Below are 25,292 nucleotides of genomic sequence, written 5' to 3'. Positions count from 1 at the left end.
CCTACAAATTAAGTGAGATGAAGGGGATCTTTTACTGTTTGGTTTGCTAGTATATTATTTGATTATTTGTAACCCTATATTTATCAAGTCTTTTTTTACATCTGAAGTCAAGCAAGGTTCAGTCAGAACTATATCATTACTTACCACTGTTATATTTCCTTATTGCCTTGTGAAGAAATTTGTTACAAGCATCAAATTTGATCGTTCTTATTAAATATCTTATTAAATATCTTTTGCTCATTTATAAGCTAAATTATAAGAACTCTTTATACAACCCAGCTATTGAAGTTGATGTAGAACCACACCAATGTCACTTTGGGAATAAGATTCAATATGAACCAGTGGTGTTCTGATAAATATTTAACAACAGGCACTTGGGGTACAGAGAAGCCTGGCTTATAGCAGTTGTCAATTTCTGTGGTATAAATACTCCCGCCAAGGGAATCTTTCAAACTACCAACCTGATGTCATGCGGCTCACAAAATTCCTGAAGATGCAAATAACATTGTTTTATTATCATGAAATATAAACAGCCCAAACAAACATGTTTCTATTATGTAGTTACAGCTAAAAAGAAGAGATATACATCAGTTTATTTAAACTGATCATCAGTTCATTTTTGGTAGACAGACCCAACTTTTTTTTTAAACTGGTTAGTATATAATAGTAGTATAGAGCAAGGCATTTCATATAGTTATCTGTATTTGCACCCAGTTTCCTCTGTTTGATATAGTAAGAGGTTACATTGCTCAAGGGTAAACATTTAGTAAGTCTTTTTTTGAATTTGTGAGTGGAGAGCTTTGGGGGTTTTTTTGTTTCTGTTTTTGTTTTTAAGATTTATTTATTTAGTTATTTAGTTAGTTATTTGACAGAGAGAGAGATGACAAGTAGGCAGAGAGGCAGGCAGAGAGAGAGAGGAGGAAACAGGTTCCCTACTGAGGGGCTCGATCCCAGGACCCTGAGATCTTGACCTGAGCCGAAGACAGAGGCTCAACCCACTGAGCCACCCAGGTGCCCCTGGTTGGCGGTAGGGGGGTTAATGCCAGAGGGTACTATTCTACCCACTTCAAACATTGTCTAGGCTAAAATTAAGGCAGACCCAAAATTACTTTCTGAGGAGAACCAGGACTCTGTTTAAGGGTAATCATTGATATCACCCTCAAGCAGAGGTTGTCCTTATTAGGCTTCTCCATTTTTGCAGATGATTGTTAATCCACCTCCCATCTGTGTTCATTGTTGAGGTCAGGCCTTGAGTTGGCAACAGTTTTAACAGTTAAAATGAACTCCTATTCCAAGACTCTTTCAATCTTAGTTTGATTTATTACTGCAGTATCTTTATCTCCAAGGGTGATGCTTAGCAAATTATCAGCACTCAGTAAATATTTGTTGAATAAATGTGTGTATGTAGATTTACTGAGAAAAACTATATTTTGGAGTGTTGCCTGAGGGACCAATGGTTGGTCAGTTCTGTAGATCTAAATGCTCCACTTTGGACTTTTTGAAAGGTCCACAAACCCCCAAAGTAATATATAAAACTTGTGTTTATGTTCAAATGTGCAGTTTCTAAGGGAGAGGGCTTCCCAAAGAGATATAATTAAAAACAACTGCTATATGGGCGCCTGGGTGCTCAGTCAGTTGGGTATCTGCCCTCTGCTCATGTCTTGCTTGATACCAGGGTCCTGGGATCAAGTCCTGCCTCCGGCTCCCTCCTCTGAGGGGAGTCTCCTTCTGCCTCTTCCTCTGCTTCTCTCCCCTGCTGAGTGCTTGCTAGACCATTCAGGCAAACTGAAATGCCTAAAATGAGTTGTTTTACCAAAATGTCATCACACCTGTTAGAGGAGCCCCATGAATATCAGCAAAGTTATGAGAGTTGCTTCCTGGAAAAGTGTTATTGACAGTATTGTCCATTATATTACTCTCTGGCCTTTTAATAGAGGTCCCACTTACACATACACACACATAGACCAATACCAAGAAAGTTTCTCTCTGATCATAATTTCATTACTCTTTTTGCTTTTTCTGAATTACTGGCTTATTTTTATCTCAGATGCTATGATTCACCTAACTGACCTTGGCTACTGTAAAATACACAGCAAAATCTAGTCATTGTATAGCACTTATTTGCTTTCTTCACCATATTTACCTGTGGTTTCATTTTAAGTTTATAACTCACCTTTCTATAACTAGCTGAGGTATTAATTAAATGCAAAGTTGAGTTTTTCTCAGCTCATTTAGCTATGCTTAGGACTTAGGTCTGTTCTAAGTTGACCTACGTACATTTTTTGAAAGGTAACATAATTTAAAAATATAATTTCTGTGTTAAATTTTAAAGACTAGTTTTAAATGACAGAAAAAATTCAGAATTTGTGTTTCTTTTCTAAGTTCTGTTTTTTAAAGCATGTCATATAACGGTAACCCTGTTTTTTTTCCCCTTCCAAGGCAGCCAACAGTTAGATTCCATTCATGTAACACAGTTGGAGAGAGATACCGTTTTAGTGTGTTTAGATAGTAAGTACTATTTTAAAGTTTATTCCGAATATACTACTTGATATAACAGATCTTTTAATGGAATTAATTCTACTATACTATAATTCAAGATTTTCACTTTTCTAACTTAAAGGTGACTTTTTTTAATTGATGAAAAACCTAAATTGGCTATGGATATAGTAATTAATTGATCTGTTTGTTAACACTATTCTCTGTTAACTTTTTCTTTATTTTGTTGGACCTACTTGGAAACATATTAGGACAGCTTGCCATAACCCTTGGGTAAAATTTTGTATAAAACTATTCTTTATAAAATTCTGTATAAAACTGAGGGTTTTTTCCTACCTCACTGTAATTAATGTAAAAAATAGAAGGTTATACTAGTATAGTCACTTTGTCATACGACATGAACTTTGAAAGTCCTGTAGAAGTGAGAGTCTAACGTACAGATTTGACACCTTCACCTGCTGCTCATGATTCTTTTGATGCAGGGAGAGATGTTAGTGATAGAAGTATATTGTACTATAAGCAGTTGAGAAGCAGAAAAAACTTCAACAACAGGAATTATTTCAATTTTCAAAGAAGTCTGCTTCTTAAAACCCACTTATTTTTATACAGTAAATCATGCAAGGTAAAATTCACCCAGACTTAAAATTATACTTGAAATTTGGCAATATTCCAATATTTTTAAATTACTGGACCTGTCCATAGGTGTTCAGGGTAATTTTAAAAATTTTAAAAATTGTTCTATTACTGAATTTGCCTGTATTTTTGTCCTAATTTCTATTCTCTAAAGACTTCCCTAGTGAATTTGCCTTATAGAATCATAAAGATCATCTAATATTATAGAGAAGTAAACCAAAGCCTAAATTGTTTCATTCACCCATCATCCATTCTTTAAGTACTTTTGATTCTTTAAGTACTGGTAAGATTGAAGTGTTACTCTGTTACTTTTAAGTGAATTTGATAAATTATTTTTTATCCAAACAAGTAGGAAGTTCAGTAGTGATTAAGTAAATCATCAAAATTTAATATTAATAATGTTGAACATTTAGTGCTGAAATCCCTAAAAACTTTCTGATAAATCTAAGGAAAATAAATTGTGCTTAGTTTTCATTTTGTTAATTTGTGTATTTTATCAAAAAATGTCAAAAACCTTTGATTGGCTGAGCCCTCCATTTCCCAATTATTGAAGGTAAATGGAAAGGTGACTTCTTGGAGCTTTGGGGTTTTTTTTAAGGGAACAGAATGCTTTAAAATTGAGTTGTCAGCTATACAGTATAAATCAGTTTTAGTAAGCAGCAATAGAGATAGGCCTATGATCACAAATCATGGTAGATAAGAAAGTAATGCAGGGAAAGGGTGTGTTCTAAGTCAGAGTTAAAGATGGTTAAATTAAAAACAAATAGGTGAAAAATAGATTTGTGTATACTCACCATCCCAGAGTTTACTTATAAGAAATTATGACCCTTGAGAAGTACTGTTTGTTGCTCCTGTGTACCTCTATACAATATTATTCATATACTACAGTTATGGATTACTACAAATATTACTTATCATATGTTATATAATTGGTAAGGGAAAAAAATCAACCCCATTTGCTAAGTACTTGAGCACTAAGGTCACTACTTTGAAACATCATGCTTTTTAAAAAATGAGAATGTAAGTGTTCAGTATATCCTAAAAAGAAAGAAAAAAAGAAAAAAAAAGTATTTACTAAAGAAGGCACTTTTATGTCTTATAAAACATATTACACATATTAATGACAGTTTTTCAGTGGGCATACTTGAATCGTGACAATAAATAGTTGAATTTTATTAAAAATATTTGTTCTGTATCCATATAAAATCTACATAACAAGTTCCATTTATTTTTAGAAGATTTGCATTTCCGGTTTTGACTTGCTTTTTCTTTTTTTAAGAATTTGTAAAAATTGTAAATCTACAAGGAAGACTAAAATCAAGTAAGAAACTGGCCTCCGAGCTAAGTTTTGATTTTCGCATTGAATCTGTAGGTAAGTCTGCTTTTTTAGAAATTTCAGTATATTGACATACAATATCCTGTTTGAGATATACATCATAGTCATTTGATATTTTATACATTATGAAATGATCCCCACAATAAGTCTAGTTAGTATCTGTCACCATACAGAGTAACCACAGCGATGTTGACTTTATTCCCTATACTGTACTTTACATCCCATTGACTTGTCTTATAACTGGAAGTTTGTACCTCTTCATTCCCTTCACCTATTTTGCCTAGGCCTCTGTTTTTTTAATAATGTGTTTAGAATACTTGATTTTTTGTTCATTCCATACTTAGGGTTGTCCAGACCAGCACTGTCTCGTAGAAGTTTCAGTGATGTGGAAATGTTTTGTGTGCTTTTATTTTTATTTTTATTTTTTTTAAAGATTTTATTTATTTGTCAGAGAGGAGAGCGAGCGAGCACAGGCAGACAGAATGGCAGGCAGAGGCAGAGGGAGAAGCAGGCTCCCCGCCAAGCAAGGAGCCCGATGTGGGACTCGATCCCAGGACGTTGGGATCATGACCTGAGCCGAAGGCAGCAGCTTAACCAACTGAGCCACCCAGGCGTCCCTGCTTTTAAATATAGTAGTCATTAATCACACCTGTTAAGTACTTGAAACATGGCTACTGATCATTTTAATTTTTTTAATTCTGATGTAATTTGGGGTGCCTGGTGGCTCGGTTGGTTAAGCAACTGCCTTCGGCTCAGGTCGTGATCCTGGAGTCTCAGGATCGAGTCCCGCATCAGGCTTCCAGCTCTGCAGGGAGTCTGCTTCTCCTCTGACCCACCTCCCTTTTGTGCTCTCTCTCTCGCTCTCTCTCGCTCTCTCATTCTCTCTCTCTCAAATAAATAATCTTTTAAAAATAAGAAAATAAATTTCAATGTAATTTTAATGTTAATAGCCACATGTGGCCAATTGCTGTATCATATTGGACAGTGCAGGTCTAGACCTTAATAAATCTTCTGTTATTGTTTCCTGAGTATTTAAAACTTGAAATCATTTTTTAAATTTCTGTTCATTGTTCCCTTTGCTGCATGAAGTGAATTATGTTCTTCCAGTTTTTTTCAAAATCGTAAAGGTATTTGTGTGATGTGATTAACGGTATTAGATATGCTTTAATTCTTTGCCATGTAAAGTTCTGGTTGGTGTGTTGATGGTAATTGCTTTTAGGTCCACTTATGTATAAATAACTAGTTTCCCATAGGACTTGGAAACTAATGCCATTTTAATTTGCTTCCTTGTCAATGAGTATTTTACTCTGGATACTCATTGGTTTTATGATAAAAATTATTATATTTTATTGTTGTTTGCATCCTCATTGGTTATATGTCAGTAAACATTTTCCCAGGGATGATAGAACTTATGAAAAAATACCATAACTGGAAGTATTTTGAACAATATATGATATGACTCTACTATAAGTCAAAAATAGTTAAAAACAAAGTTGGCAATTTTCATTTGGGCCATAAAAAATACATGTATTTCATAACTAAATGCATATTCTTAAAAAATGTGTTTCTCAACATTTAAAAAGTTTGTTTTATCTATTAAATATTTTAATGATTTCTCAACTGGAATTTTGCCCTTTTGCAAAGTACATTCATCCCTCTGTAAAACATTTTAAATAAAAGTAATTTGCTTGCAACTGGAAAATTTAATTTATTGAAGCAGGAAACTTAAACGTTCTGTAGATGGCCAGACAAAACGGATTTTGAAACTAGTTTCTTCTTTCACTCCTTTATGTGCTGGATATTGCGTACCAGTTTCCAAGAGTTAGTATTTTCAGTAGGGATTCTGACATATAGATCTTTAGGTCCTTTTCATTTTACCTGAAACATACTGGTACCTAAACTTTTTCATATGTGTCACATTTTTCAAGGAATTTTAATTGTTACACAGAAGTTTGTTCCTCTTAAGCTACCCTCTCTCTTGCTAGTGAACTTGGAAATAATTACAAGGATCCTCCTGGGTAAAAAAAAGAGTCCCTTTAAATCACCTTTTAAAAATAAAACTAGTAACTAAGTTTTTATTTGTCACAGTTAGTAAAGCATGTGATTTGTTACTGTAATATACTTTTATTTTTATTGAGCTAACTTACATTCCCAGAACATTCTTACATTAACTTTTTACAGAGTCCGTATTCTAGTACGAAACAAAATGCTTTAGTCACTTTCTCTCTTTACCTTTACTGTGTAGGGTATGTGGCTAACTCTCCAAAATCAAATGGGCTCTCTCCCTCACTGTCTGCACTTCAATGACTGAAGCCCCCTGCCAGGAAGGGCTGTCTCCTCCCCGAAAATTGTGTGGCCTGCCTACTCTAGTTCTAAACTTCTGAGTTACCCCATAAGGATGCCTCTAGCCTAGCCTGCTTAAAACCAAGCAGAAGATAGAGATGGGCAAGGCATAAGAACAGGTTTCCCTCCAAGACCTTCAGGTCACACCAGGAGAACAGGGGAGATGGGTAGCGAGTCAGAGGGGCTGTGGCATGTTATACAGTGGACACACTTTGGGGTCATGGTCACTCCTGAATCCAAAGCCCCAAAGCCATTGGGAAGGTGAGCAAGCTTGGCAGTGAACCATCCTGTGGACAGTGGGGCTTCCAAGTCTAGGGCAAAGGCCCAGTGAGCTCCAGAGGCCTGAGGTGGGTGGGGGTTGGGGGACTGAAGGCCCCAGCTGTGAGAACTACAACTGGGAGCCCCTCTGAATAAGAATTGGCTTGCAGATCATAAATACTCAGTGTGTGGTTACACTTTGGATTGTAAGACAGGTTTATGTTTTAAAATAAAATTTGCAGTAGGGAAATGTAAGTATAAATAAAAGATGCTTCCTTAATAGCTACTTGTAATTGTATGACAGTATTTAAATAACCATGTTTTTGATCCAAAAACCCAATTATATGTTTTATTTTTTTATTCATCTAAGACAAAAGGTAGCATATGAAAGAGAAATCAATGTTGATATCCAGCTCAGTAGAAGTTAGCCCATGTTTAAATGAATGCCTGTTATATATCTCTTTGAAAACTTGCATGACCCTGCCTCAATAAATTATTTGGGCTTAGGCATGGCTTAGCCACAAAAATGTTGGGAACTGATGGTCTAGACAGTGGAATTTTGCACCAAGCACTTAGAGAGCTTTACGTTAGTATTTATTTAAAACGGTGAAGGAAATGTATAATGAATTACTCCGTGCTTTTAGTTTCAGTTCTCTCTAATCTTTTTTAGTATGCCTTCAAGATAGTGTGTTGGCTTTCTGGAAACATGGAATGCAGGGTAAAAGCTTCAAATCAGATGAGGTAAGGCTTCTCGCTTTACCTCCCGTGATTTCCACAAAAGATTTTAAATGTCGAAACATTCATTTTATGCATTTTCTTTCTGAACCCACATTACTCTGTTTAGTGCCTTTAGTGCTATGAACTGGTAGAGCAAAATTGCCAGTATTTCCCCTTCAGATAATTTTCTTTTGTATTCATTGTATGATTCTCAGTGGCCACAAGGGATTGTCAAACATGAGTTTGTACAGTTATAGTTCTCTACTTTGTAATTTGTAAATGTGATTGCTAAGGTTACTAAACTTCTCTGAAGTTGGTAAGTCTTTCCATAATCAATAAATGTATAGCTTCTTTTAAAATATTATATTTAAAATTCTAAGTTACAATATATTAGATCACAGGACTAAGGAAAAATCTATTAACTCATTTAGTAAATTATTGAGTACAACAACATGTAAGACACTATTATTATAGCACTATAAGGCATAATGAAGTATAATTATAAATAATAACAAACCTTTAGAACATCTGTGTTCTAGGCATTTTATAAGTATTAGCTTATTTAAAGCCGATAATCCAATGGGGTTAGGTACTGTTCATATTCCCATTTTTTTTAAAGATATTTTTATTCATTTGAGAGAGAGAGTAAGCAAGCAAGAAAGCACAAGCATCAGAGGGAGAGGGAGAAGCTGGGGAAGCCAGATGCGGGGCTCGATTCCAGGACCCTGGAATCATCACCTGAGTTGAAAGCAGACACTTAACCAACTGAGCCCTCATTTTTCCATTTTTTGTAGGCACAGAGTGGTTAAGTTATCTTGCTCAGAGTTAAGTGACTAGATAAATGGCAGAATCTGGATTTGAAGGGAGTGTCTTCAAAAATCACTTCTAGTTGAGATAATCAGGCTACATTTCATGCAGGAGAGGGACTTGGCATCCCGCCTTGAGAGAAGAATCCTAATAGTTAAGATGATACTAATGTAGACATTTCCTACTCATATGAGTACCTCTGTAATTCTTTTACACCATTGTCTCACACATTTGGGATTTATTTTAAAACTGAAAGTCTTCAATTTGAATTACCTTTATTTTTATGCATGCTCATATTTATATGTGACGGATTATTTGTACCTCTTACATGCATTTGGAGTTAGAATGCTTCCATGAGAAAACAGCATAAATCAGCTGTCTTTGGTATGTCAGTTTTATCTAGTTATCATGTCACTAAATGTCACCAGGTCCCTGCATTTAATGAAACCTGCAGTCCTACTTACTGCCATAAAATTAATTGTCCTTAGATGCTTTTCTCAGTGTGTCACTCCTATGGTTAGAAATCTATAGAAAATATCTGTTTCTCACTGTATCACATACAAATTCTATGTCCTATTTTTAACTCATTTGCTTAAGTGGGGGGCTTGAGGGGTAGGGAAGGAAAAAAATGAAACAAGATGGGATCAGGATGGAGACAAACCATAAGAGACTCAATCTCACAAACTGAGGGTTGCTGGGGGGAGGGGGTGTGGAGAGGGTGGTTGGATTATGGACATTGGGGAAGGTTTGTGCTTTGGTGAGTTCTGTGAAGTGTGTAAACCTGGCAATTCACATACCTGTACCCCTGGGGCTAATAATACATTATATGTTAGTAAAAATTTTAAGAAAAAAACTCATCTTGCTTACCTCTTTCTTTTGTTTTCTCATCCTTCATTTGGGCCTATGATATTCATCAAGTAATGCTCAACCATTCAACGACAATGATTGGAACATTTCTGAACTTAATACTCTGAGAATCAGTTCCATGTAGTATAGAACTATTAACTTCCTGCTTCAAGGTTATTAGTTCTGTCCTCCCAGCTAGACTGCAAATTCATTGATAATAGAGTATTTTTATACCTGTTCAGATCCACACTGTTGTAGCTTGGACTCCTCCAAACGCTGACCTTAGCCTAAGACAAGGAATCAAGTGTGGGTAGTTTATTGGGAGTAGATCCCAAAAATCAAGTGATGGAATGAGGATTCTAAGATAGATAGGGGATGGGGCACCTGGGTGGCTCAGTGGGTTAAAGCCTCTGCCTTCGGCTCGGGTCATGATCCCGGGGTCCTGGGATTGAGCTCCGTGTCGGGCTCTGTGCTCAGCGGGGAGCCTGCTTCCGCCTCTCTCTCTCTCTCTGCCTGCCTCTTTGCCTGCTTGTGATCTTATTTATTAATAAATAAATAAATCTTAAAAAAAAATAAAGATAAGAGAGGGGCAAAAAACAAAAAACAACAAATAGTATATTAATAAACTGGTTCCCACTGTGGGCGCCAGGGCTTAACCCTAAAGGGACCACTGAGGCAGGGTATGGAACACATTTCAGAACAGACTCATTTGAAGGTGGGAAGCTGGTGCATTTATATACCAACTGCTGTCTCTTTTGATTAAGTGTTATTCCCGGGAGTATAAACTCCCCACACTTCGGAATAGTATGTGCACCTGAATTTGTACCTTCTACAGCTCTGGAGAAAATTGAGCAGAGGAACACCATAGGTAACACTACAGTCAGACACGAGGACTTGGGAGTGCCCAGCACAGCTCTGTGGAAGTCAGGGGGGATCTGGGTGCCACCTCAAGCTTCTGCACTGAGGGAAAGGAAGTTAGAGTCGAGGCTCCGCAGTTCAGCAAACTGGAATTCAAATCCTGGGTCTACCAGTTATTTGATCTTAAGTAAGTTACTCAACTTCTCTGAGCCTTAGATTTTTGTTTGTTTTAAATAAATAAATGGGAATTTATTATTTAATTTATATAATTTAATTTAATTTAAATAAATGGGAATTATTATATATATCACAAAGAGTTCTAAGGAAAGTACCTGACCAATACCAGATGTTCTATAAATGTTGATTTATTTCTTACCAATAAGGCAGTCAAAAAACAAAACCTACTGAAATTTATTTCATTTGAGGAACTGAGCCTATCAAAAATTACCATGGGGCGGGGCACGCCTGGGTGGATCAGTGGGTTAAGCCTCTGCCTTCGGCTCAGGTCATGATCCCAGGGTCCTGGGATCAAGCCCCAGGTCGGGCTCTCTGCTCGGCGGGGAGCCTGCTTCCCTTCCTCTCGCTCTCTACCTGCCCCTCTGCCTACTTGTTCTCTCTCTCTCTGTCAAATAAATAAATAAAAAATCTTAAAAACAAAAAAAAAATTACCATGGGGCGCCTGGGTGGCTCAGTGAGTTAAAGCCTCTGCCTTCAGCTCAGGTCATGATCCCAGGGTATTGGGATCGAGCCCTGCATCGGACTCTGCTCAGTGCGGAGCCTGCTTCCCCCTCTCTCTCTACCTGCCTCTCTGCCTACATGTGATCTCTGTCTGTCAAATAAATAAATAAAATCTTTTTAAAAAAAATTACCCTCACGTTTAATAATTGCTCTAAGTGGTTTTTAAATTATGATTTAAATAATATGGGGACAAAGGTCTGACTATAGATATTTTCTTTTCATAGGTTACCCAGGAGATTTCAGATGAAACAAGAGTTTTCCGCTTATTGGGATCAGACAGGTAATAGTTTGGTTGTTTAATTTCATTACCAAAGGAGTTCAGTAGTTGTGTTCTTCATTATATTATCACCCTGTTGGGCGCCTGGGTGGCTCAGTGGGTTAAGCCGCTGCCTTCCACTCAGGTCATGATCTCAGGGTCCTGGGATCGAGTCCCGCATCGGGCTCTCTGCTCAGCAGGGAGCCTGCTTCCCTTCCTCTCTCTCTGCCTGCCTCTCTGCCTACTTGTGATCTCTGTCTGTCAAATAAATAAATAAAATCTTTATATTATCACCCTGTAACTGTTTCAAATAGGATTCTTAGAGGGCTCAGCAACTGAGAGAAATTTCCTTGTATCTTTATTGAGACAGAGAAGAAAAATTTAAATATTTGGTGAAGCAGTCTTTTCACCAGTGTGAGGATCCTGATTCTAGAGATAGTTATAGTCCGCCAAGACAAAGTGTGTTAATAGAGTTGTTTATGTCCCTAGTACCATGATATATTTCAGGTCCCTTCATTTTTATCATTTGTTCCTAGTTTGTTATCTTCTATTAACTATCACAACATAAACCCAAAAGTATATGCTCCTCCTGACATTTTTGTATCATTTTGTATCAGAAAACATTTGACTCCATTTCTGAAGTCAGTCTCAATTAAAAGCAATTACATCGTCTCTGTGATCAAAATGAAAGACAAATTCTAAAACTGTGCCATCTTAGGGAAAAAATTTACTAGTTTTTGTCCTCCAAAGTCTGTATTATCTACCTCTACGACTAATAAAATAACCCTCCCTTCCTATTTTCCCACAAAAATTGTTACTGCAGCAAAACTGGCTACAGTAGTAGGCATCATTTGTGAGACGAGGATGACAAACCTCTGGTCTTCCAGTGTCGGCTGCTCATAGAATCACTGTTCGGATGGGTGTCTCTTAGATCCTGTTTTCTTCTCTAAGTTGTTCTTTCACCCCCTTCTTGATAGTTGACCCTTGAGCAACACAGTTTTGAACTGCATGGGTCCACTTATATGCAGATTTTTTCAATAAATACAGTACAGTCCTGTAAATGTTTTTGCTCTAGGAATTTTTAAAATTACTATTTTCTCTAGCTTACTTTACCGTAAGAATACAGTATGTAAATGCATAGAGCATACAGAATATGTGGTAATCGACTGAATCAACTGTTCGTGTTATCTGTAAGGCTTCCAGTCAGCAGTAGGCCATTCAGAGTTAAGTTTGCAGAGAGTTAAAAGTTACACAGGATTTTCAACTGTGCAGGAGGTCAGCGCCCCTAACCTTCATGTTGTTCTAGAATCAATTGTGTTCTAAAGCTTTATTATACTTTCTGTTGGCATATATGAGTAGGCAAATTTTGTTTTAGTTGGAGTAAGATAATGAGACTATCCTCAAATGTTTTCGATATTTTATACTCAAAAATTTATCAGTTGTTATTCAGTTTTGTTTTTGAGCTATAAAGTGTAAAGCTGAATTTGACAGTACACTTATGATCTTTATGAGAATATGAACAATGATACTCTTTCCTTGTTTGATATTAGTATTTGAGTGAAGCATGCAATCTCTATTTTTACTCTTAAGCCTTTTGTTTTGGTTTAATTGCAGGGTTGTCGTTTTGGAAAGTAGGCCAACAGAAAATCCTACTGCACACAGCAATCTTTACATCTTGGCTGGACATGAAAATAGTTACTAAACAACAAAAACTGATCTCAAATGACAAGAAAATGACCATACTCCATTGAAAGCAAAAAATGTCTTAAGTTCAGTACAAACTACACTATGATTTATTTTAACTTTTATGGGTTATATCTCAAATGATCTGTACCTTAAGGTAGAATTCAATATTTTCTGTAGCTGGAAACAGCTGTTCTATCTCTTGCCACTGTGTGGTGGTTATATCAAGTTTGCTTAATAAAAGCTATGAGACAAATAGTCCTCTAGTTCCAGGAAACACAGTCTTTTAAAAAAATAATGTTTGTAACAAGGGTGCCATGATATTTTTAGATAACTCATGTGATTATCCTCAGAGAGATAAATTTAGTGATAGTTTTCTTATTTTATACCATGTTTTATTCCTTCTTAATGAGCATAATTTGATAAAAAAAAAAAATTGTCAAGTAAGCCTTTCACTTTTACATTGGCCATTCTGTATGTTTTTGTAAAATAGAATATTTAATCCTTATTTATTAATCTCTCGCTGGAGTGGTGTGATATATGTAACTTTTAGCAGAGGAGGGTTTCAGAGCAGCTTAAATTTTTTTTTAATGTATAAAAATTTTGTTTACCTTTTAAGAGTAGTACTTTGAGGGGTTAAAGGCAGTGTGTTTGGGTTAGTACATACACGCAGTTTTGCTTAACACAAGTATTTTATAATACAGGATCATCCAGAATTGCCTTAAGAGGGAGTTTTGAGTTTTTGATTATAATATAGGGGGTCATACAGAAGATATTGATAATGGTTGAAATATTGTTAGAGGGGTGTGTATGTCTAGATGTGACTACCATGTGTATGTATTCTTGACAAGCAGTATAATATACCTGTGATTTTTTTTACACTAGGGATCATGCATAATAAATTAATATTCATATATATTATCATCCCTGATGTAGGGGGGGATGTATTTAACTGCCCATGATATGTATTTTACTTATACTATACCAGAGGGGAACTGTAAAGCAGCTACATGTGTAATCTTGGTTTTTTTTTTCCACATATGTAGGTATTCATTTTGAGTAGGTTTAAGAAAAAAAAATCTTTAAATAAAATTGAATTCCTAATGGGATAGTATAAATAAGTATTATAAAAACCAGTATTCTAAAAATAAGAAGGGATAGGGCCATTATGAGTTTGCTTCTCTTTTGCTATTGTTAGTATTCAAAATTAAAGTGTCACATTTGGTACCTATTGTCTTAATGTACTTACTGAGAACAGTTAGCATTGAGATGATGAACAAGAGGTTAGCAATAGTGAAGTATAGATTATTTTCAGCAGTTACTTGAGAGGAAGACAGTATAACAATCTTTCAGTCTTTAGCAATTCTATATAATAGTATTATCATCCCCATTTTTCAGATGAGGAAATAAGGGTTTAGCCAGGTTAAGAGAGTCACCCCGTTCACACAGCAAGTTGGTGGTTGAGCCAGACTATGAGTCTTGTGACTCTGTTCTTTTCACTATGCAAACAATAAAATGTTATGCAAATAAAATATAAAGTAAATTTTCTTTAAAAATGCACATATCTGATTTTAGTAAGTGTGTGCTTATTTCTTTTGGGTATGTTAAAGGGGGCCTCTGAATTGAAGGACACTGGATACACTCCATGGCAGGGACCATACTCGAAAATGAAATATTTACATACTAGATACAAAGATCAGTGTCCTCCTCCTTCTCACTGAATCCTGGCAGCCAGACCTTCCCATCCCAACAATATGTGAAATCTCTGTGCAATCTGGCCAGTTCAAGTGGAAAGACCTAAAGAGATCCTGACATGAAAATCCTAGTTAACACACCCACCGCTCCATGCATCCAGAGCCTGCAGGTCATCTTATAGTCCTGTGCTTTAATAATGATAAAACAACCAAGACAAAATATCTGAAGGAAACCTACCACATAAGAGGGAGAGCTTTTAAAATAAAACATAATATCTTCACAAACTTGGGGTAAGCAAAGACTTCCCAAACAGAACATTAAGCTTTGACCATAAAAGAAAACATTTATATAAAATGGACTTAATTAAAATTAAGATACTCCATTATCTAAGGACACCCTTATAAGAAGGAAAGGACAAGCCACAAAATAGAGAAGAGACTTGCATTATGTATGTCCACATGTACCCAAAAGATACAATCCTTAAGAAGAAAGGCAGACGGGGGACTGGCTGGCTGAGTCAATAGAGCACGAGACTCTTGGTCTCAGGTTTGGGAGTTTGAGCCCCACACTGGGTGTAGAGGTTACTTTAAAAAATAATAAGAAGAAGAAGATCTTTAAAAACAAAAAAGGCAGACAACTCAATAGAAAAATGGGCAGTAGGAATGTAAAATGGCACAATACTTTGGAAGATGGTTTGGCAGTTTCTTAAAACAGTAAATATAGATTTACCATATGACCCGGCAATTCTACTCCTACGTATCTGCCCAAGAGAAAACATGTCCACATAAAGGCTTGAATGCAAATGCCCAAAGGTGCATTATCCATAATAGCCAACAAGTAGAAGCAACCCAAATATCCACCAGCTGGTAAATGGATAAACAATATGTGTTCTCTCCACGCAATGGAATATTCAGCAATGAAAAGGAACAACATATGATAAATGCTAGAGTGCAGATGAGCCTCAAAAACATGTTAGTCAAAGAAACTAGTTCTAAAAGTTCCCTTACTGTAATGATTATCTGAAATGTCCAGAAAGGTAATTCTGTGGAGACAGAAGGTAGACTAGGAGCAGGGGTTGAGAAGGGAGAGTGACTGTGAGCATGAGGTTTCTGTGTGAGATGATGAAAATTTCTAAAATGAGGTGGGGGGGGGGCACCTGGGTGGCTCAGTTGGTTGAGTATTAAGACTTGTCTTCGGCTCAGGTCCTGATCTTGGGGTCGTTAGATCGAGCCCTACCTCAGGCTCTGCACTTAGCAGGAAGTCTACTGAAGATTCTCTCTCCCTCTCTCTGTGTCGCTCCCCCTGCCCCCAAATAAATAAATAAATCTTTAAAAAAATAAATAAAATGATGGGACGCCTGAGTGGCTCAGGCAGTTAAGCATCTGCCTTTGGTCATGATCCCAGGGTCCTGGGATCAAGCCTCACATCCGGCTCCCTTCTCCCTCTGCCCCCGCCCCCTGCTCACATGAGAGCTCGCTCTCTCTCTCTCTCTCTCTGTCTCAAATTTAAAAAAAAAAAGACTTTAAAAAAAATGAGACTGGGGCGTCTGGGTGGCTCAGTGGGTTAAGCCTCTGCCTTTGGCTCAGGTCATGATCCCGGGGTCCTGGGATTGAGCCCCGCATCGGGCTCTCTGCTCAGTGGGGACCCTGCTTCCCTTCCTCTCTCTCTGCCTGCCTCTCTGCCTACTTGTGATCTCTATCTGTCAAATAAATAAATAATCTTAAAAAAAAAATGAGACTGATGATAGCTGCACAACTGTAAACACAACTGTAAACTTACTAAAAAAACATTTATCTGCACAGTTAAAATGACTACATTGTATGGTATTTTAAATACACCTGAATAAAGCTAAATAGAAAAAGAACATCCAAGAGGTCAATAAATACTGATAAAAGTATTCAAATTCATTAGTTACCAGAGAAACACAAATTGAAACAATGATCCCACTACAAAATAACACCACATCCCACCAGCATGACTAAATGACAAAAGAGGGCAATAGGAAAAGTGTTGATGAGGATGTAGGACAGCTGGAACTCACGCACTGTTGGCAGGAGTGGGAACTGGTATAGTCACTTTGAAAAACAGCCTCAGTGGACACATCTCAGCACCCGGCATTTCCAGTCCTAGGTGAATGCCTCAAAAACATGTTTACCAAAAGACCAAGAAGACTGTTCGTAGCCGCATTATCCATAGTTTCCCAAAACTGGAAACAACCCAAATGTCCATGTACAGTTGAAAGGATAAGTTGTGAGATGTTCACAAGTCAGATACCGTGATGCAAGAACATGCCTTTCCACACCTCTCCCCCAAAATAAGTATAAGGTTCCAGGTAAGAATCCAGAAGACATTTAAAAACATTAAAAGTAGACTGTCAGATCTCACTTAAACGGAGTTCCAAAACATGGAAAGTAATCGATAGTGTTAGAAATCACTACAGGATAGTGGTTACTTTTGAGCAGGAGTGAGGGAATCAATCGGTTGAGATGGGGCCCGAGGGGATGCTTTTGAGGTGCTGGAAATGTTCCATTTTTCACTTCTCAACAAGCTCTACATTGATGACCGATGCATTCTTTTTGCATGTATGTCAATAAAAAATTTTCATCAGAGTCTCTGCCAAGACCTGTCCTGGGGAGAATATTCTCTAATTTTCAACATTGACCCAATGATAGCGGAAGTGGGACTCCTATTTATAAATGAGAAAACCAGAGAGGTGAGTCATTGGCACGGATTTTTCCACAGAAGGGGGAATGAGACTTACTTAGGGAGCCATCTGTGTGGAAAATAAGAGTGAGCAGGAGTAAGGAAAGGCTCCGGCAGATCTCACACACGTGAAATGAGAAGTGGAGGAAGAAGGATTTGCTGAGCCTCAAACTGGCAGTGCAGCTCTGTGAGCGCAGCATCTTGGCCAGTCAGTAGGGAGCTCCAGAGCAAAGACTGCCCCGAGAGGGTTTTCGTGTTAGAAAAGACGAGCTCTGCTTTTAAAACCATAGGGAAGGGGCGCTTGGGTGGCTCAGTGGGTTAAACCCTCTGCCTTAGGATCAGGTCATGATCCCAGGGTCCTGGTATTGAGCCCCACATCAGTCTCCCCACTCAGCAGGGAGCATGCATCCCCCTCTCACTCTCTGCCTGCTTCTCTGCCTACTTGTGATCTCTGTCAAATAAATAAATAAAAATCTTTAAAAAAAAAAACAAAAAAAAAACAGAATAGAGTGGCCATAAGATTTAAAAAAAAAAAAAACAACCATAGGGAACTCAGTCATTAGCAGGGAGCAGCCAAGCGAAAGCTTGGACAAAGCTGAGCTGAATTCTGAAGATGAACTCATTTCTTGCAGCAGTTTCTCTCTTGAAGGAAGATCTGATTGGCACCGACCTGTAGCCGCCACACTCACACACAGTTAATTGGAAAGCTGGGGTGAATCTCAGATCCATCTGTCTGAATCCAGACAGTCCCTTTAGGACCATCTGGAGACCTACCAAGTATAGCTCAAATATCTACGAAAGCCATTAAACTAGTCGATATCTCTGACGGAAATGCAGTATTTGGAAATGTTAAGATGGCAGTAAAAAGCATTCCAGGCAGAGGAAACTATCTGAAATATACATAAGTGACAGTTAAGTTGCTGAATCTGGCTTCTTCGGCTGTTCTTTGGTGGTTACAGATTCAAGAAAAAGCAGCAGAACTGGGCTCACAGAAGACCTAGTTGCAGGAGCCAGGCTGTGCCCCCTTGGGGCCTCGGGAGGAATCCACTTTGAGATTCCGGTCCTGAGGGAAGAGAACCTGCTCAGCCTGGGGGTGGTTATCCCTTGGCGGGGGAGGGGAAGGTACCTTGAATGACAGTCATAGTGACACAGATAGCCAAAGGAGAAGATGGAAGGAAGGTTGGGCTTTAACAGGATAAGTGGATGCTGAACTGGCAAAAGGAACAGATGTGCTATGTAGTTCTAAACCATCACTTGGGGAAGCTTAAAACACCAAAGCTGCTCACCACGTGTGAGTGAAATGGTTCATTAAATCATTATGATCTTCACCCACAAGTTCTGTCCTCAGCAATTTTGGTGAGTGTAAGATTTAGCACACTCTAAATATGACATTCAATTTTGGATATATGACTTCATCCTGGTCATGTTTGTCAAGTCTAAATCTTCCTGGATTAGTTACTTTACTGTGGTTATTTGTGATTAACTACAGGACACAGAGAATCCAGTGATCGTGGGTTAGTCCTGGAGCCCCTGCCAAAGCATCCCAACCCCTTGATGTGTAACTGCTCCATGTAAAGCACTGACTGTATCAAGCTTTCAAGTATAGGCTTCTGTTTACGGTGAATACCACTCTCCACTTAAATTCCTTAAAGCAGGGGCGCCTGGGTGGCTCAGTTGGTTAAGCGACTGCCTTCAGCTCGGGTCATGATCCTGGAGTCCCAGGATGGAGTCCCACATCGGGCTCCTGCTCAGCAGGAAGTCTGCTTCTCCCGCTGACTTCTCTTCTCTCATGCTCTCTTTCTTTCATTGTCTCTCTCTGCCTCTCAAATAAATAAATAAAATATTTTTTAAAAATAATAAAATAATAAAAAATAAAAAATTCCTTAAAGCACAGGGAGGTCTGGGTGGCTCAGTGGGTTAAGCATCTGCTTTCGGCTCAGGTCATGATCTCAGGGTCCTGGGACTCATGGGGCTCCCTGCTCAGTAGGGAGTCTGCTTCTCCCTCTGATCCCCGCCCCTGTGCTTTCTCTCTATCACTCTCTCTCTCAAATAAATACTATCTTAAAAAAAAAAGAGAGAATAAGGAACAATGAGCGGGGCCAGGTGGCTCAGTTGGTTAAGCGTCTGCCTTCGGCTCAGGTCATGTTCCCAGAGTCCTGGGATTGTGTCCTGCATCAGGCTCCCCACTCAGTGGGGAGACTGCTTCTCCCCCTCCCTCTGCCACTCCTCACCACACATGTGGGCTCTATCAAATAAATACAATCTATTTTTAAAAAATAGAATAAGGAACAATGACACTTATATCTGCATCCCCAGCACCAAATAGTTCCTGACATGTAGTACGTCATTAATAAACATTTGTTGTATTAAACTACAATCGAATGAACTTTGAGTAGGTAATGCAGTAACCCACTCATGTATAAATAGTAAAAATTTTCTGTGACTCAAGAGTCTTGCTCCTATAAAATGCAATTACGTTGTAAATACCTTCCAGTTTTCTGAAAATGAGGAAAGTATTGGGAGTAAATCAATTAAAATTATTTATTCTAAGAATATTAGTCAGGATCTAGGCAACAGAACAAGAAACCACAGAGCTATTTTACCAGAGAATCAATATGTGGAGTTGTTTCACAGATGTTAGCAGAAACAGGACATGAGGAGAACAATCATTGCAGTAAGCAGTCACCACCAGCAGGGTGGGAGGAACCAACGGGCCCCATTTGGGATTACTAGAAGCTGGTGACTCAGAGGATCAAATCCCACTTCTGGGTGTACCCAAAAGACTGAAGTCAGGGTCTCAAAGAGATATCTGTACACCTATATCCATAGCAGCATTATTCACAATAGCTAAATAAGAAACATGAAATATGAAAATAGAATGCCAATTGCCAGAGGCTGGGATGGGGGCAATAGGAAGTTACTGTACACTGGGTACAGCGTTGCCATTTTACAAGATGGCAGAGCTCTCAGATGGTGAAGACGGCCGCACAACACCATGAAAGCTCCGGATACCACTGGGCTGTCCACTCGAAATGGTAAAGATAGTACATTTCATGTTACTTGCCTCTTACCACAATTTAAAAACAAAGAAAAGACTGACAATATCAAGCTTACAATGATGTGGAGTACCTGAGACTCTCCTTATTTTGTTGAGGAGCATGCAAATGGTACAGCCATTTTGAGAAACCATACGGCGCTGCCTTGGAAGGTTACACATGCATTTGCCGTGTAATCCCACCATCCCAGCTCTAGGAATTTACCCACCTAGGTGTGCCGGCCGAGGAACTTCTTGATAAGCAGGGCTCAGGGATGGGGGGGGAAGGGTAACATGAGACGTACTTGCGGTGTGGGTGGACTTCATCAATGTGAATACCCAGTTGTGATACTGTACCGTAGTTTGGCAAGATGTTACCATCGGTGGAAATTGGGCAGTTTACAGGATCCTTACAGCAGCATGTGAATCATCAATTACCAAAAAAAAAAAAAAAAAAAAAAAAAAAAAAACTAAAAGAAAGAAAAAAATTCCCGATCAGTATAAGAAATAATTTTCCTGGTTTCACACAGACAAAAAAGGGTAGAACTCAGATCTGAGCCCGACTGGCCCTCCTTCTCATGCTGTCTCCATCCTCTGAGACCACCATTGGGTGGCTGCACGCTGTGGTGGGAAGAGGGCTGCTCTGGCAGTGGGAAGCCTGGCTCCCTGAGGAGCGTTGCTTAGGGCTCTGAGTGACTCAAAGGATGTGCTTTCACTGGGAAGCTTTGAGTGAACCTATAAATTTACATGTTTTCAGTGTGGAAAACCTTTTAGTAGGGAAATGAAGTTCCCATCTGAACAGAAAGTAGTCTGCAGGTTATCAGTAGCATGGTGATAAGAACGGTAAGGGCTAACATGGAACACTTAGCGCTCACAATGACTTGGGAGGTCGCTAAGCATAAAGAGGTTGAGTCACTTGCCCGAGTCCTCACAGATGGCTCATAGCAGAGCTGGAGGCCCCATCCGGCTCCAGAGTTCACGCTCTAAATAGGATAATCAGGTTGGATGATACTGAAGAAAAATAAATATGTTGCTGTGTGAAGTGCAGGATTTCTTATTGTTTGGGGGAAATATTGTTTAAATGTGTATTTTTTAGAAGAACCGTGTGGATTCATTTTAGATGCCTCCCGGTGCCTCACTGCTAATACTTGATAAGCCATTCCTTTGAAACCTGCTTACAATAATAGGATTTCCTCCTGTGGTTTTAACTGTGACCTTCACTCAATCCTCAGCATGTATGCCGCTTAAAGATGACCTTATGAAACTAGATCTTTTGGGTCAACAGATGCTTAAAAATTCAATGGTTGACCTGGGAGATGTATCTAAGGGCTCAGTGGCTTCTGTTTGTACAGAGTTACTTAGACAGCAGTGAATAAGCACCACAAAGTTGAGAGGACTTGAAGTATTAACTCCATTTGAGAAACGAATGCAGTTTTATAACAATCTATCTGAAAAGAAATCTCGCTTTAAGCAAAGAGTATTTTTAAAATGCAATTAATTCACGCTCCCTGTCCTCTCCCCGACCTTGTCACACCCATGAATATTTCTGTTTCAATACTGGGTTTTCTTAAGGCGGATTTCTATTTCTTTTGCCAGGGAATTGGAGTTCCCCAATTTGAAGCCACAGTGGGATGTGGCAGGTGGAAAGAATAGAAATCAGCATTGAGACCCAGGTTCTTGGCCTGTTGGCTGCCCAGAGCAAAAAAAAAAAATTTTTTTTTTTTTACTCTGAATGCCTCACATACGTTTTTTAAGGATTTTATTTATTTATTTGTCAGAAAGAGAGACACCAAGAGCAGGAACCCAAGTAAGGGGAGTGGAAGAGGGAGAAGCAGGCTTTCCACCGAGCAGGGAACCCGACACAGGGCTGGATCCCAGGACCAGAGCCAAAGGCAGACACTTAACAACTGAGCCATTCAGGTGCCCCTCATTACACATTTTCTGTGTCTGTTTCCTCAAATGCCAGGTGTGCCTTCTCGTCTTCCCAGACCTATTAGAAGTATTTTGAAAAGCCCCCCATGTTCTCCTATCTAGTTTCCTTGTTTTAAGTGGGTTGGGAAGGAAAATCATTTCATGGGCACACACAGAAAATAGTTAATAACTGTCATTTAGGGACACTTACGTTTCAGGCTCAATAACCATGTTATCTCCAATCTTTATAATAATCCTACATGGTTGGATATATTAACTGGCTGGAATTATTAACGGCCCCATTTTATAATAGAAGCTGAGTGTGGGGAGGCAGGAGCACTGGCCATGCACACTGACATGGTGTTTGATGTCAGGGAAAGTCACTTCCTGGTCCCCTGTGCCCAGCATGGTGGCTGACGTGCACCAGCTCTCAGGAAAAGCCTGCTTTCCAAACAGCTGTGTTTGTGTCACAGCTTTAAGCTGGAGTTCAGAAAATTATTAATATGCTTTCCTATTTCTTCAGTCTCATAAATTTACCTCTGGAAAATTAACTTTTTTTCCAGCATATAAGGACTCAAAATCATAAAGCACGGAAATGTGCATAGGTTGCCTTATTTAAGATAAGTATGGTAGGCAATCAACTGTTCAAGGTGGCAAAGAGATGTCCACTTTGAGGTTTTGAAACTCTGTTTCCTGACGAAGTATCATCGTATACACTGACTCATCCGCTGGTAGCTCAGGGCCAGCCACAGAACTCCCCCAAGGTTTTAATGTTAATATTGCTGAGCTCTTAAGGCATTTGGGTCCAAGGGTGAAAGTACTGGGTCCTTGCTTTAAAATCTGGAAATGCAAAAAAGGGACTGGGGTTGTTAAAGGAAGATTCAGAAACAAAGAAGGCTTCTAGAAGAGGAGGTGCTTTAAAAGGATGGCTTGCCATATGTAAAATGCAGTAAGTATTTATTTTATTTTTTTAGAGAGAGAGAAAGTACATGCACGAGTTGGGGTGGGGAGGGGGAGGGGGAAAGGGAGAGAGAGAATCTCAAGCAGGCTCCATGCTCAACACGGAGCCCAGACACAGTACTGGATCTTATGACTCTGAGATCATGACCTGAGCCGAAATCAAGAGTCAGACCCTTGACCCATTGAGCCACCCAGGTGCCCCTGCAGTAAGTATTTAAAGGGAAAAACACACAAAAAATAACTACGGTTATATTAATTGGGGATGAAAATACTTTATTTCACTATTGGCTAGGCTCACATGTAAAGTCAAGGATGAGAGCCCTTATTTAATTTACAGTTGTTTTCCCATACTTACATTAATTCACCAGTCTTGGGATAAGGGGAACAGTTACTTAACATGCCTGGTTTTGGAACGTTTGGCAGTGATCTGTCACTTTAGGTTGTTCACAGATAGTCTTCATTATTGCCATTCCCTATAGTGCCTCCAGAGCACGGGCTCTGCAAATCGGGGGGCGTGGGTTTAAAACCTGCCTTTGGACAGCCCTGGATACCCCAAACAACCCTGGAAGGCCTGTCTCCTTGGACCAACTTCTCCGAACCTCAGGTTCTTCTTACATAAAATGGGGCCTTTAATAACTCCAACCAGTTCATCTATCCAACCATGTAGGATTATTATAAAGCTTGGAGATAGTGTGGTTCCAGAGCCTGAAACGTTGAGTGTCCCTAAGTGGTAGTTATTTAACTATTTTCTGTGTGTGCCCACGAAATGATTTCCTTTCCAAATCCACTTAAAGGAAGGAAGGGAGGGAGGGAGGGAGGAAAAGCTTCCAGCATTGCCCTGTGTTCAGTACTTGGAGGAGATGTCAGTGCCCAGCCTTGGGGAGGTTAGTTCTCCTGAGTGTCAGAGTTGCACACAGAGGGAGTAACTGGACTCCTGTGAGAAGGAAGCATAATGACAAGTCTCATCTTCCCGGGGGGGCTCTAAAAAAAGAGGGCGCTACACTGTGCATTGTAAGTGTTTGGGGTCAACTCCCCGTGCCCTGTATTTTCATTCAAAAATCCTGACAACTGGGGCACCTGGGTAGCTCAGTCAGTTAGGTGTCTGTCTTCTGCAGGGGTCATGATCCTGGGGTCCTGGGATCGAGCCCCACATCAGGGCTCCATGCTCGGCGGCATGTCTGCTTCTGCCTCTGCCTCTGCCCCTCTCCCTGCCCCTCTCCCTCTCACTCTCTCTCTCAAATTTAAAACAACAACAACAACAACAACAACAAAAACAACCTTTATTTAAAAAAAGTTCTGACAACCACCCCTACATGTTAGGTAGTTTCAGCAAAACAGGAGCAAAGGTTCTGGACTCACCGCTTATGTTCCCACCCCCGCTTTGCAACTCGCTAGCTTTGTGTCCTTAGACAAAGGACTTAGCCATTCTAGAACTCACCTTCCTCGTGTGAAACCTCGCGATAATATTGGTGCCCATCTCCCAGGGTTGTTGTGAGGCTCACGTATGAAATATTCTGAACATAATGCCTGCAGGGAAGAAAACACTAGTTAAACAGTTGTTGCTATCGTTGTTTAGGCAATAGTAATTATCTTGCACAATTATCAAACACTAGGAAGAAGCTAGAAATGTTAGTCTTCTGACTCCACATGCCAGACTCTTTCTCTTTTACCATGTGTTACGCTACGGAATGTTTATTTGCCTCCTTTAGGGATTAAAATACCTCTGTACTGTTTGTGTGACCCGGGGACACTGAAGGAGTGTCTCTGATTATGCAGTTACAAATGAAAGATCACCTTAAGGAGAAAAAGATAATGTTGTCTCACTGTTCTTTGCTCTTGCTTGAGAAGAAGAGCCCACATGTCGGACCATGTCTCAGTTACCAAGAACTCCACTTGCCAGGAGTTCTATTTCTCTGGTATTAAAACAAATTTCAGAGTGCCTGGGTGGCTCAGTGGGTTAAGCCTCTGCTTTCGGCCCAGGTCATGATCTCAGGGTCCTGGCATTGAATCCTGCGTTG

At 39.1% G+C, this 25,292-nt stretch overlaps 2 protein-coding genes across 3 annotated transcripts in view; both read left to right on the top strand.

Annotated features, from left to right (window-relative positions):
* MAP4K5 (mitogen-activated protein kinase kinase kinase kinase 5) overlaps positions 1 to 14,536 on the top strand; it is a 110,309-nt gene extending 95,773 nt beyond the window's left edge. For both annotated transcript variants that reach the window (XM_047735427.1, XM_047735426.1), the window contains exons 28-32: positions 2,440 to 2,508; positions 4,409 to 4,501; positions 7,737 to 7,807; positions 11,257 to 11,312; positions 12,903 to 14,536. In XM_047735427.1, the coding sequence (XP_047591383.1) occupies positions 2,440 to 2,508; positions 4,409 to 4,501; positions 7,737 to 7,807; positions 11,257 to 11,312; positions 12,903 to 12,990 (377 nt within the window). In that variant the 3' untranslated portion in view covers positions 12,991 to 14,536. The remainder of the gene's footprint in view (positions 1 to 2,439; positions 2,509 to 4,408; positions 4,502 to 7,736; positions 7,808 to 11,256; positions 11,313 to 12,902) is intronic.
* Positions 14,537 to 23,170: 8,634 nt separating this feature from the next.
* The window catches only part of CDKL1 (cyclin dependent kinase like 1), a 61,614-nt gene continuing 59,492 nt past the window's right edge, over positions 23,171 to 25,292 (top strand). The window contains exon 1 of the mRNA XM_047736245.1: positions 23,171 to 23,263. The gene's annotated coding sequence lies outside the window, so the exon portion shown is untranslated. The remainder of the gene's footprint in view (positions 23,264 to 25,292) is intronic.

This window comes from Lutra lutra, chromosome 7 (assembly GCF_902655055.1).
Source record: "Lutra lutra chromosome 7, mLutLut1.2, whole genome shotgun sequence".
NCBI lineage: Eukaryota > Metazoa > Chordata > Mammalia > Carnivora > Mustelidae > Lutra > Lutra lutra.
This window is presented reverse-complemented; position numbering and strand designations above follow the sequence as displayed.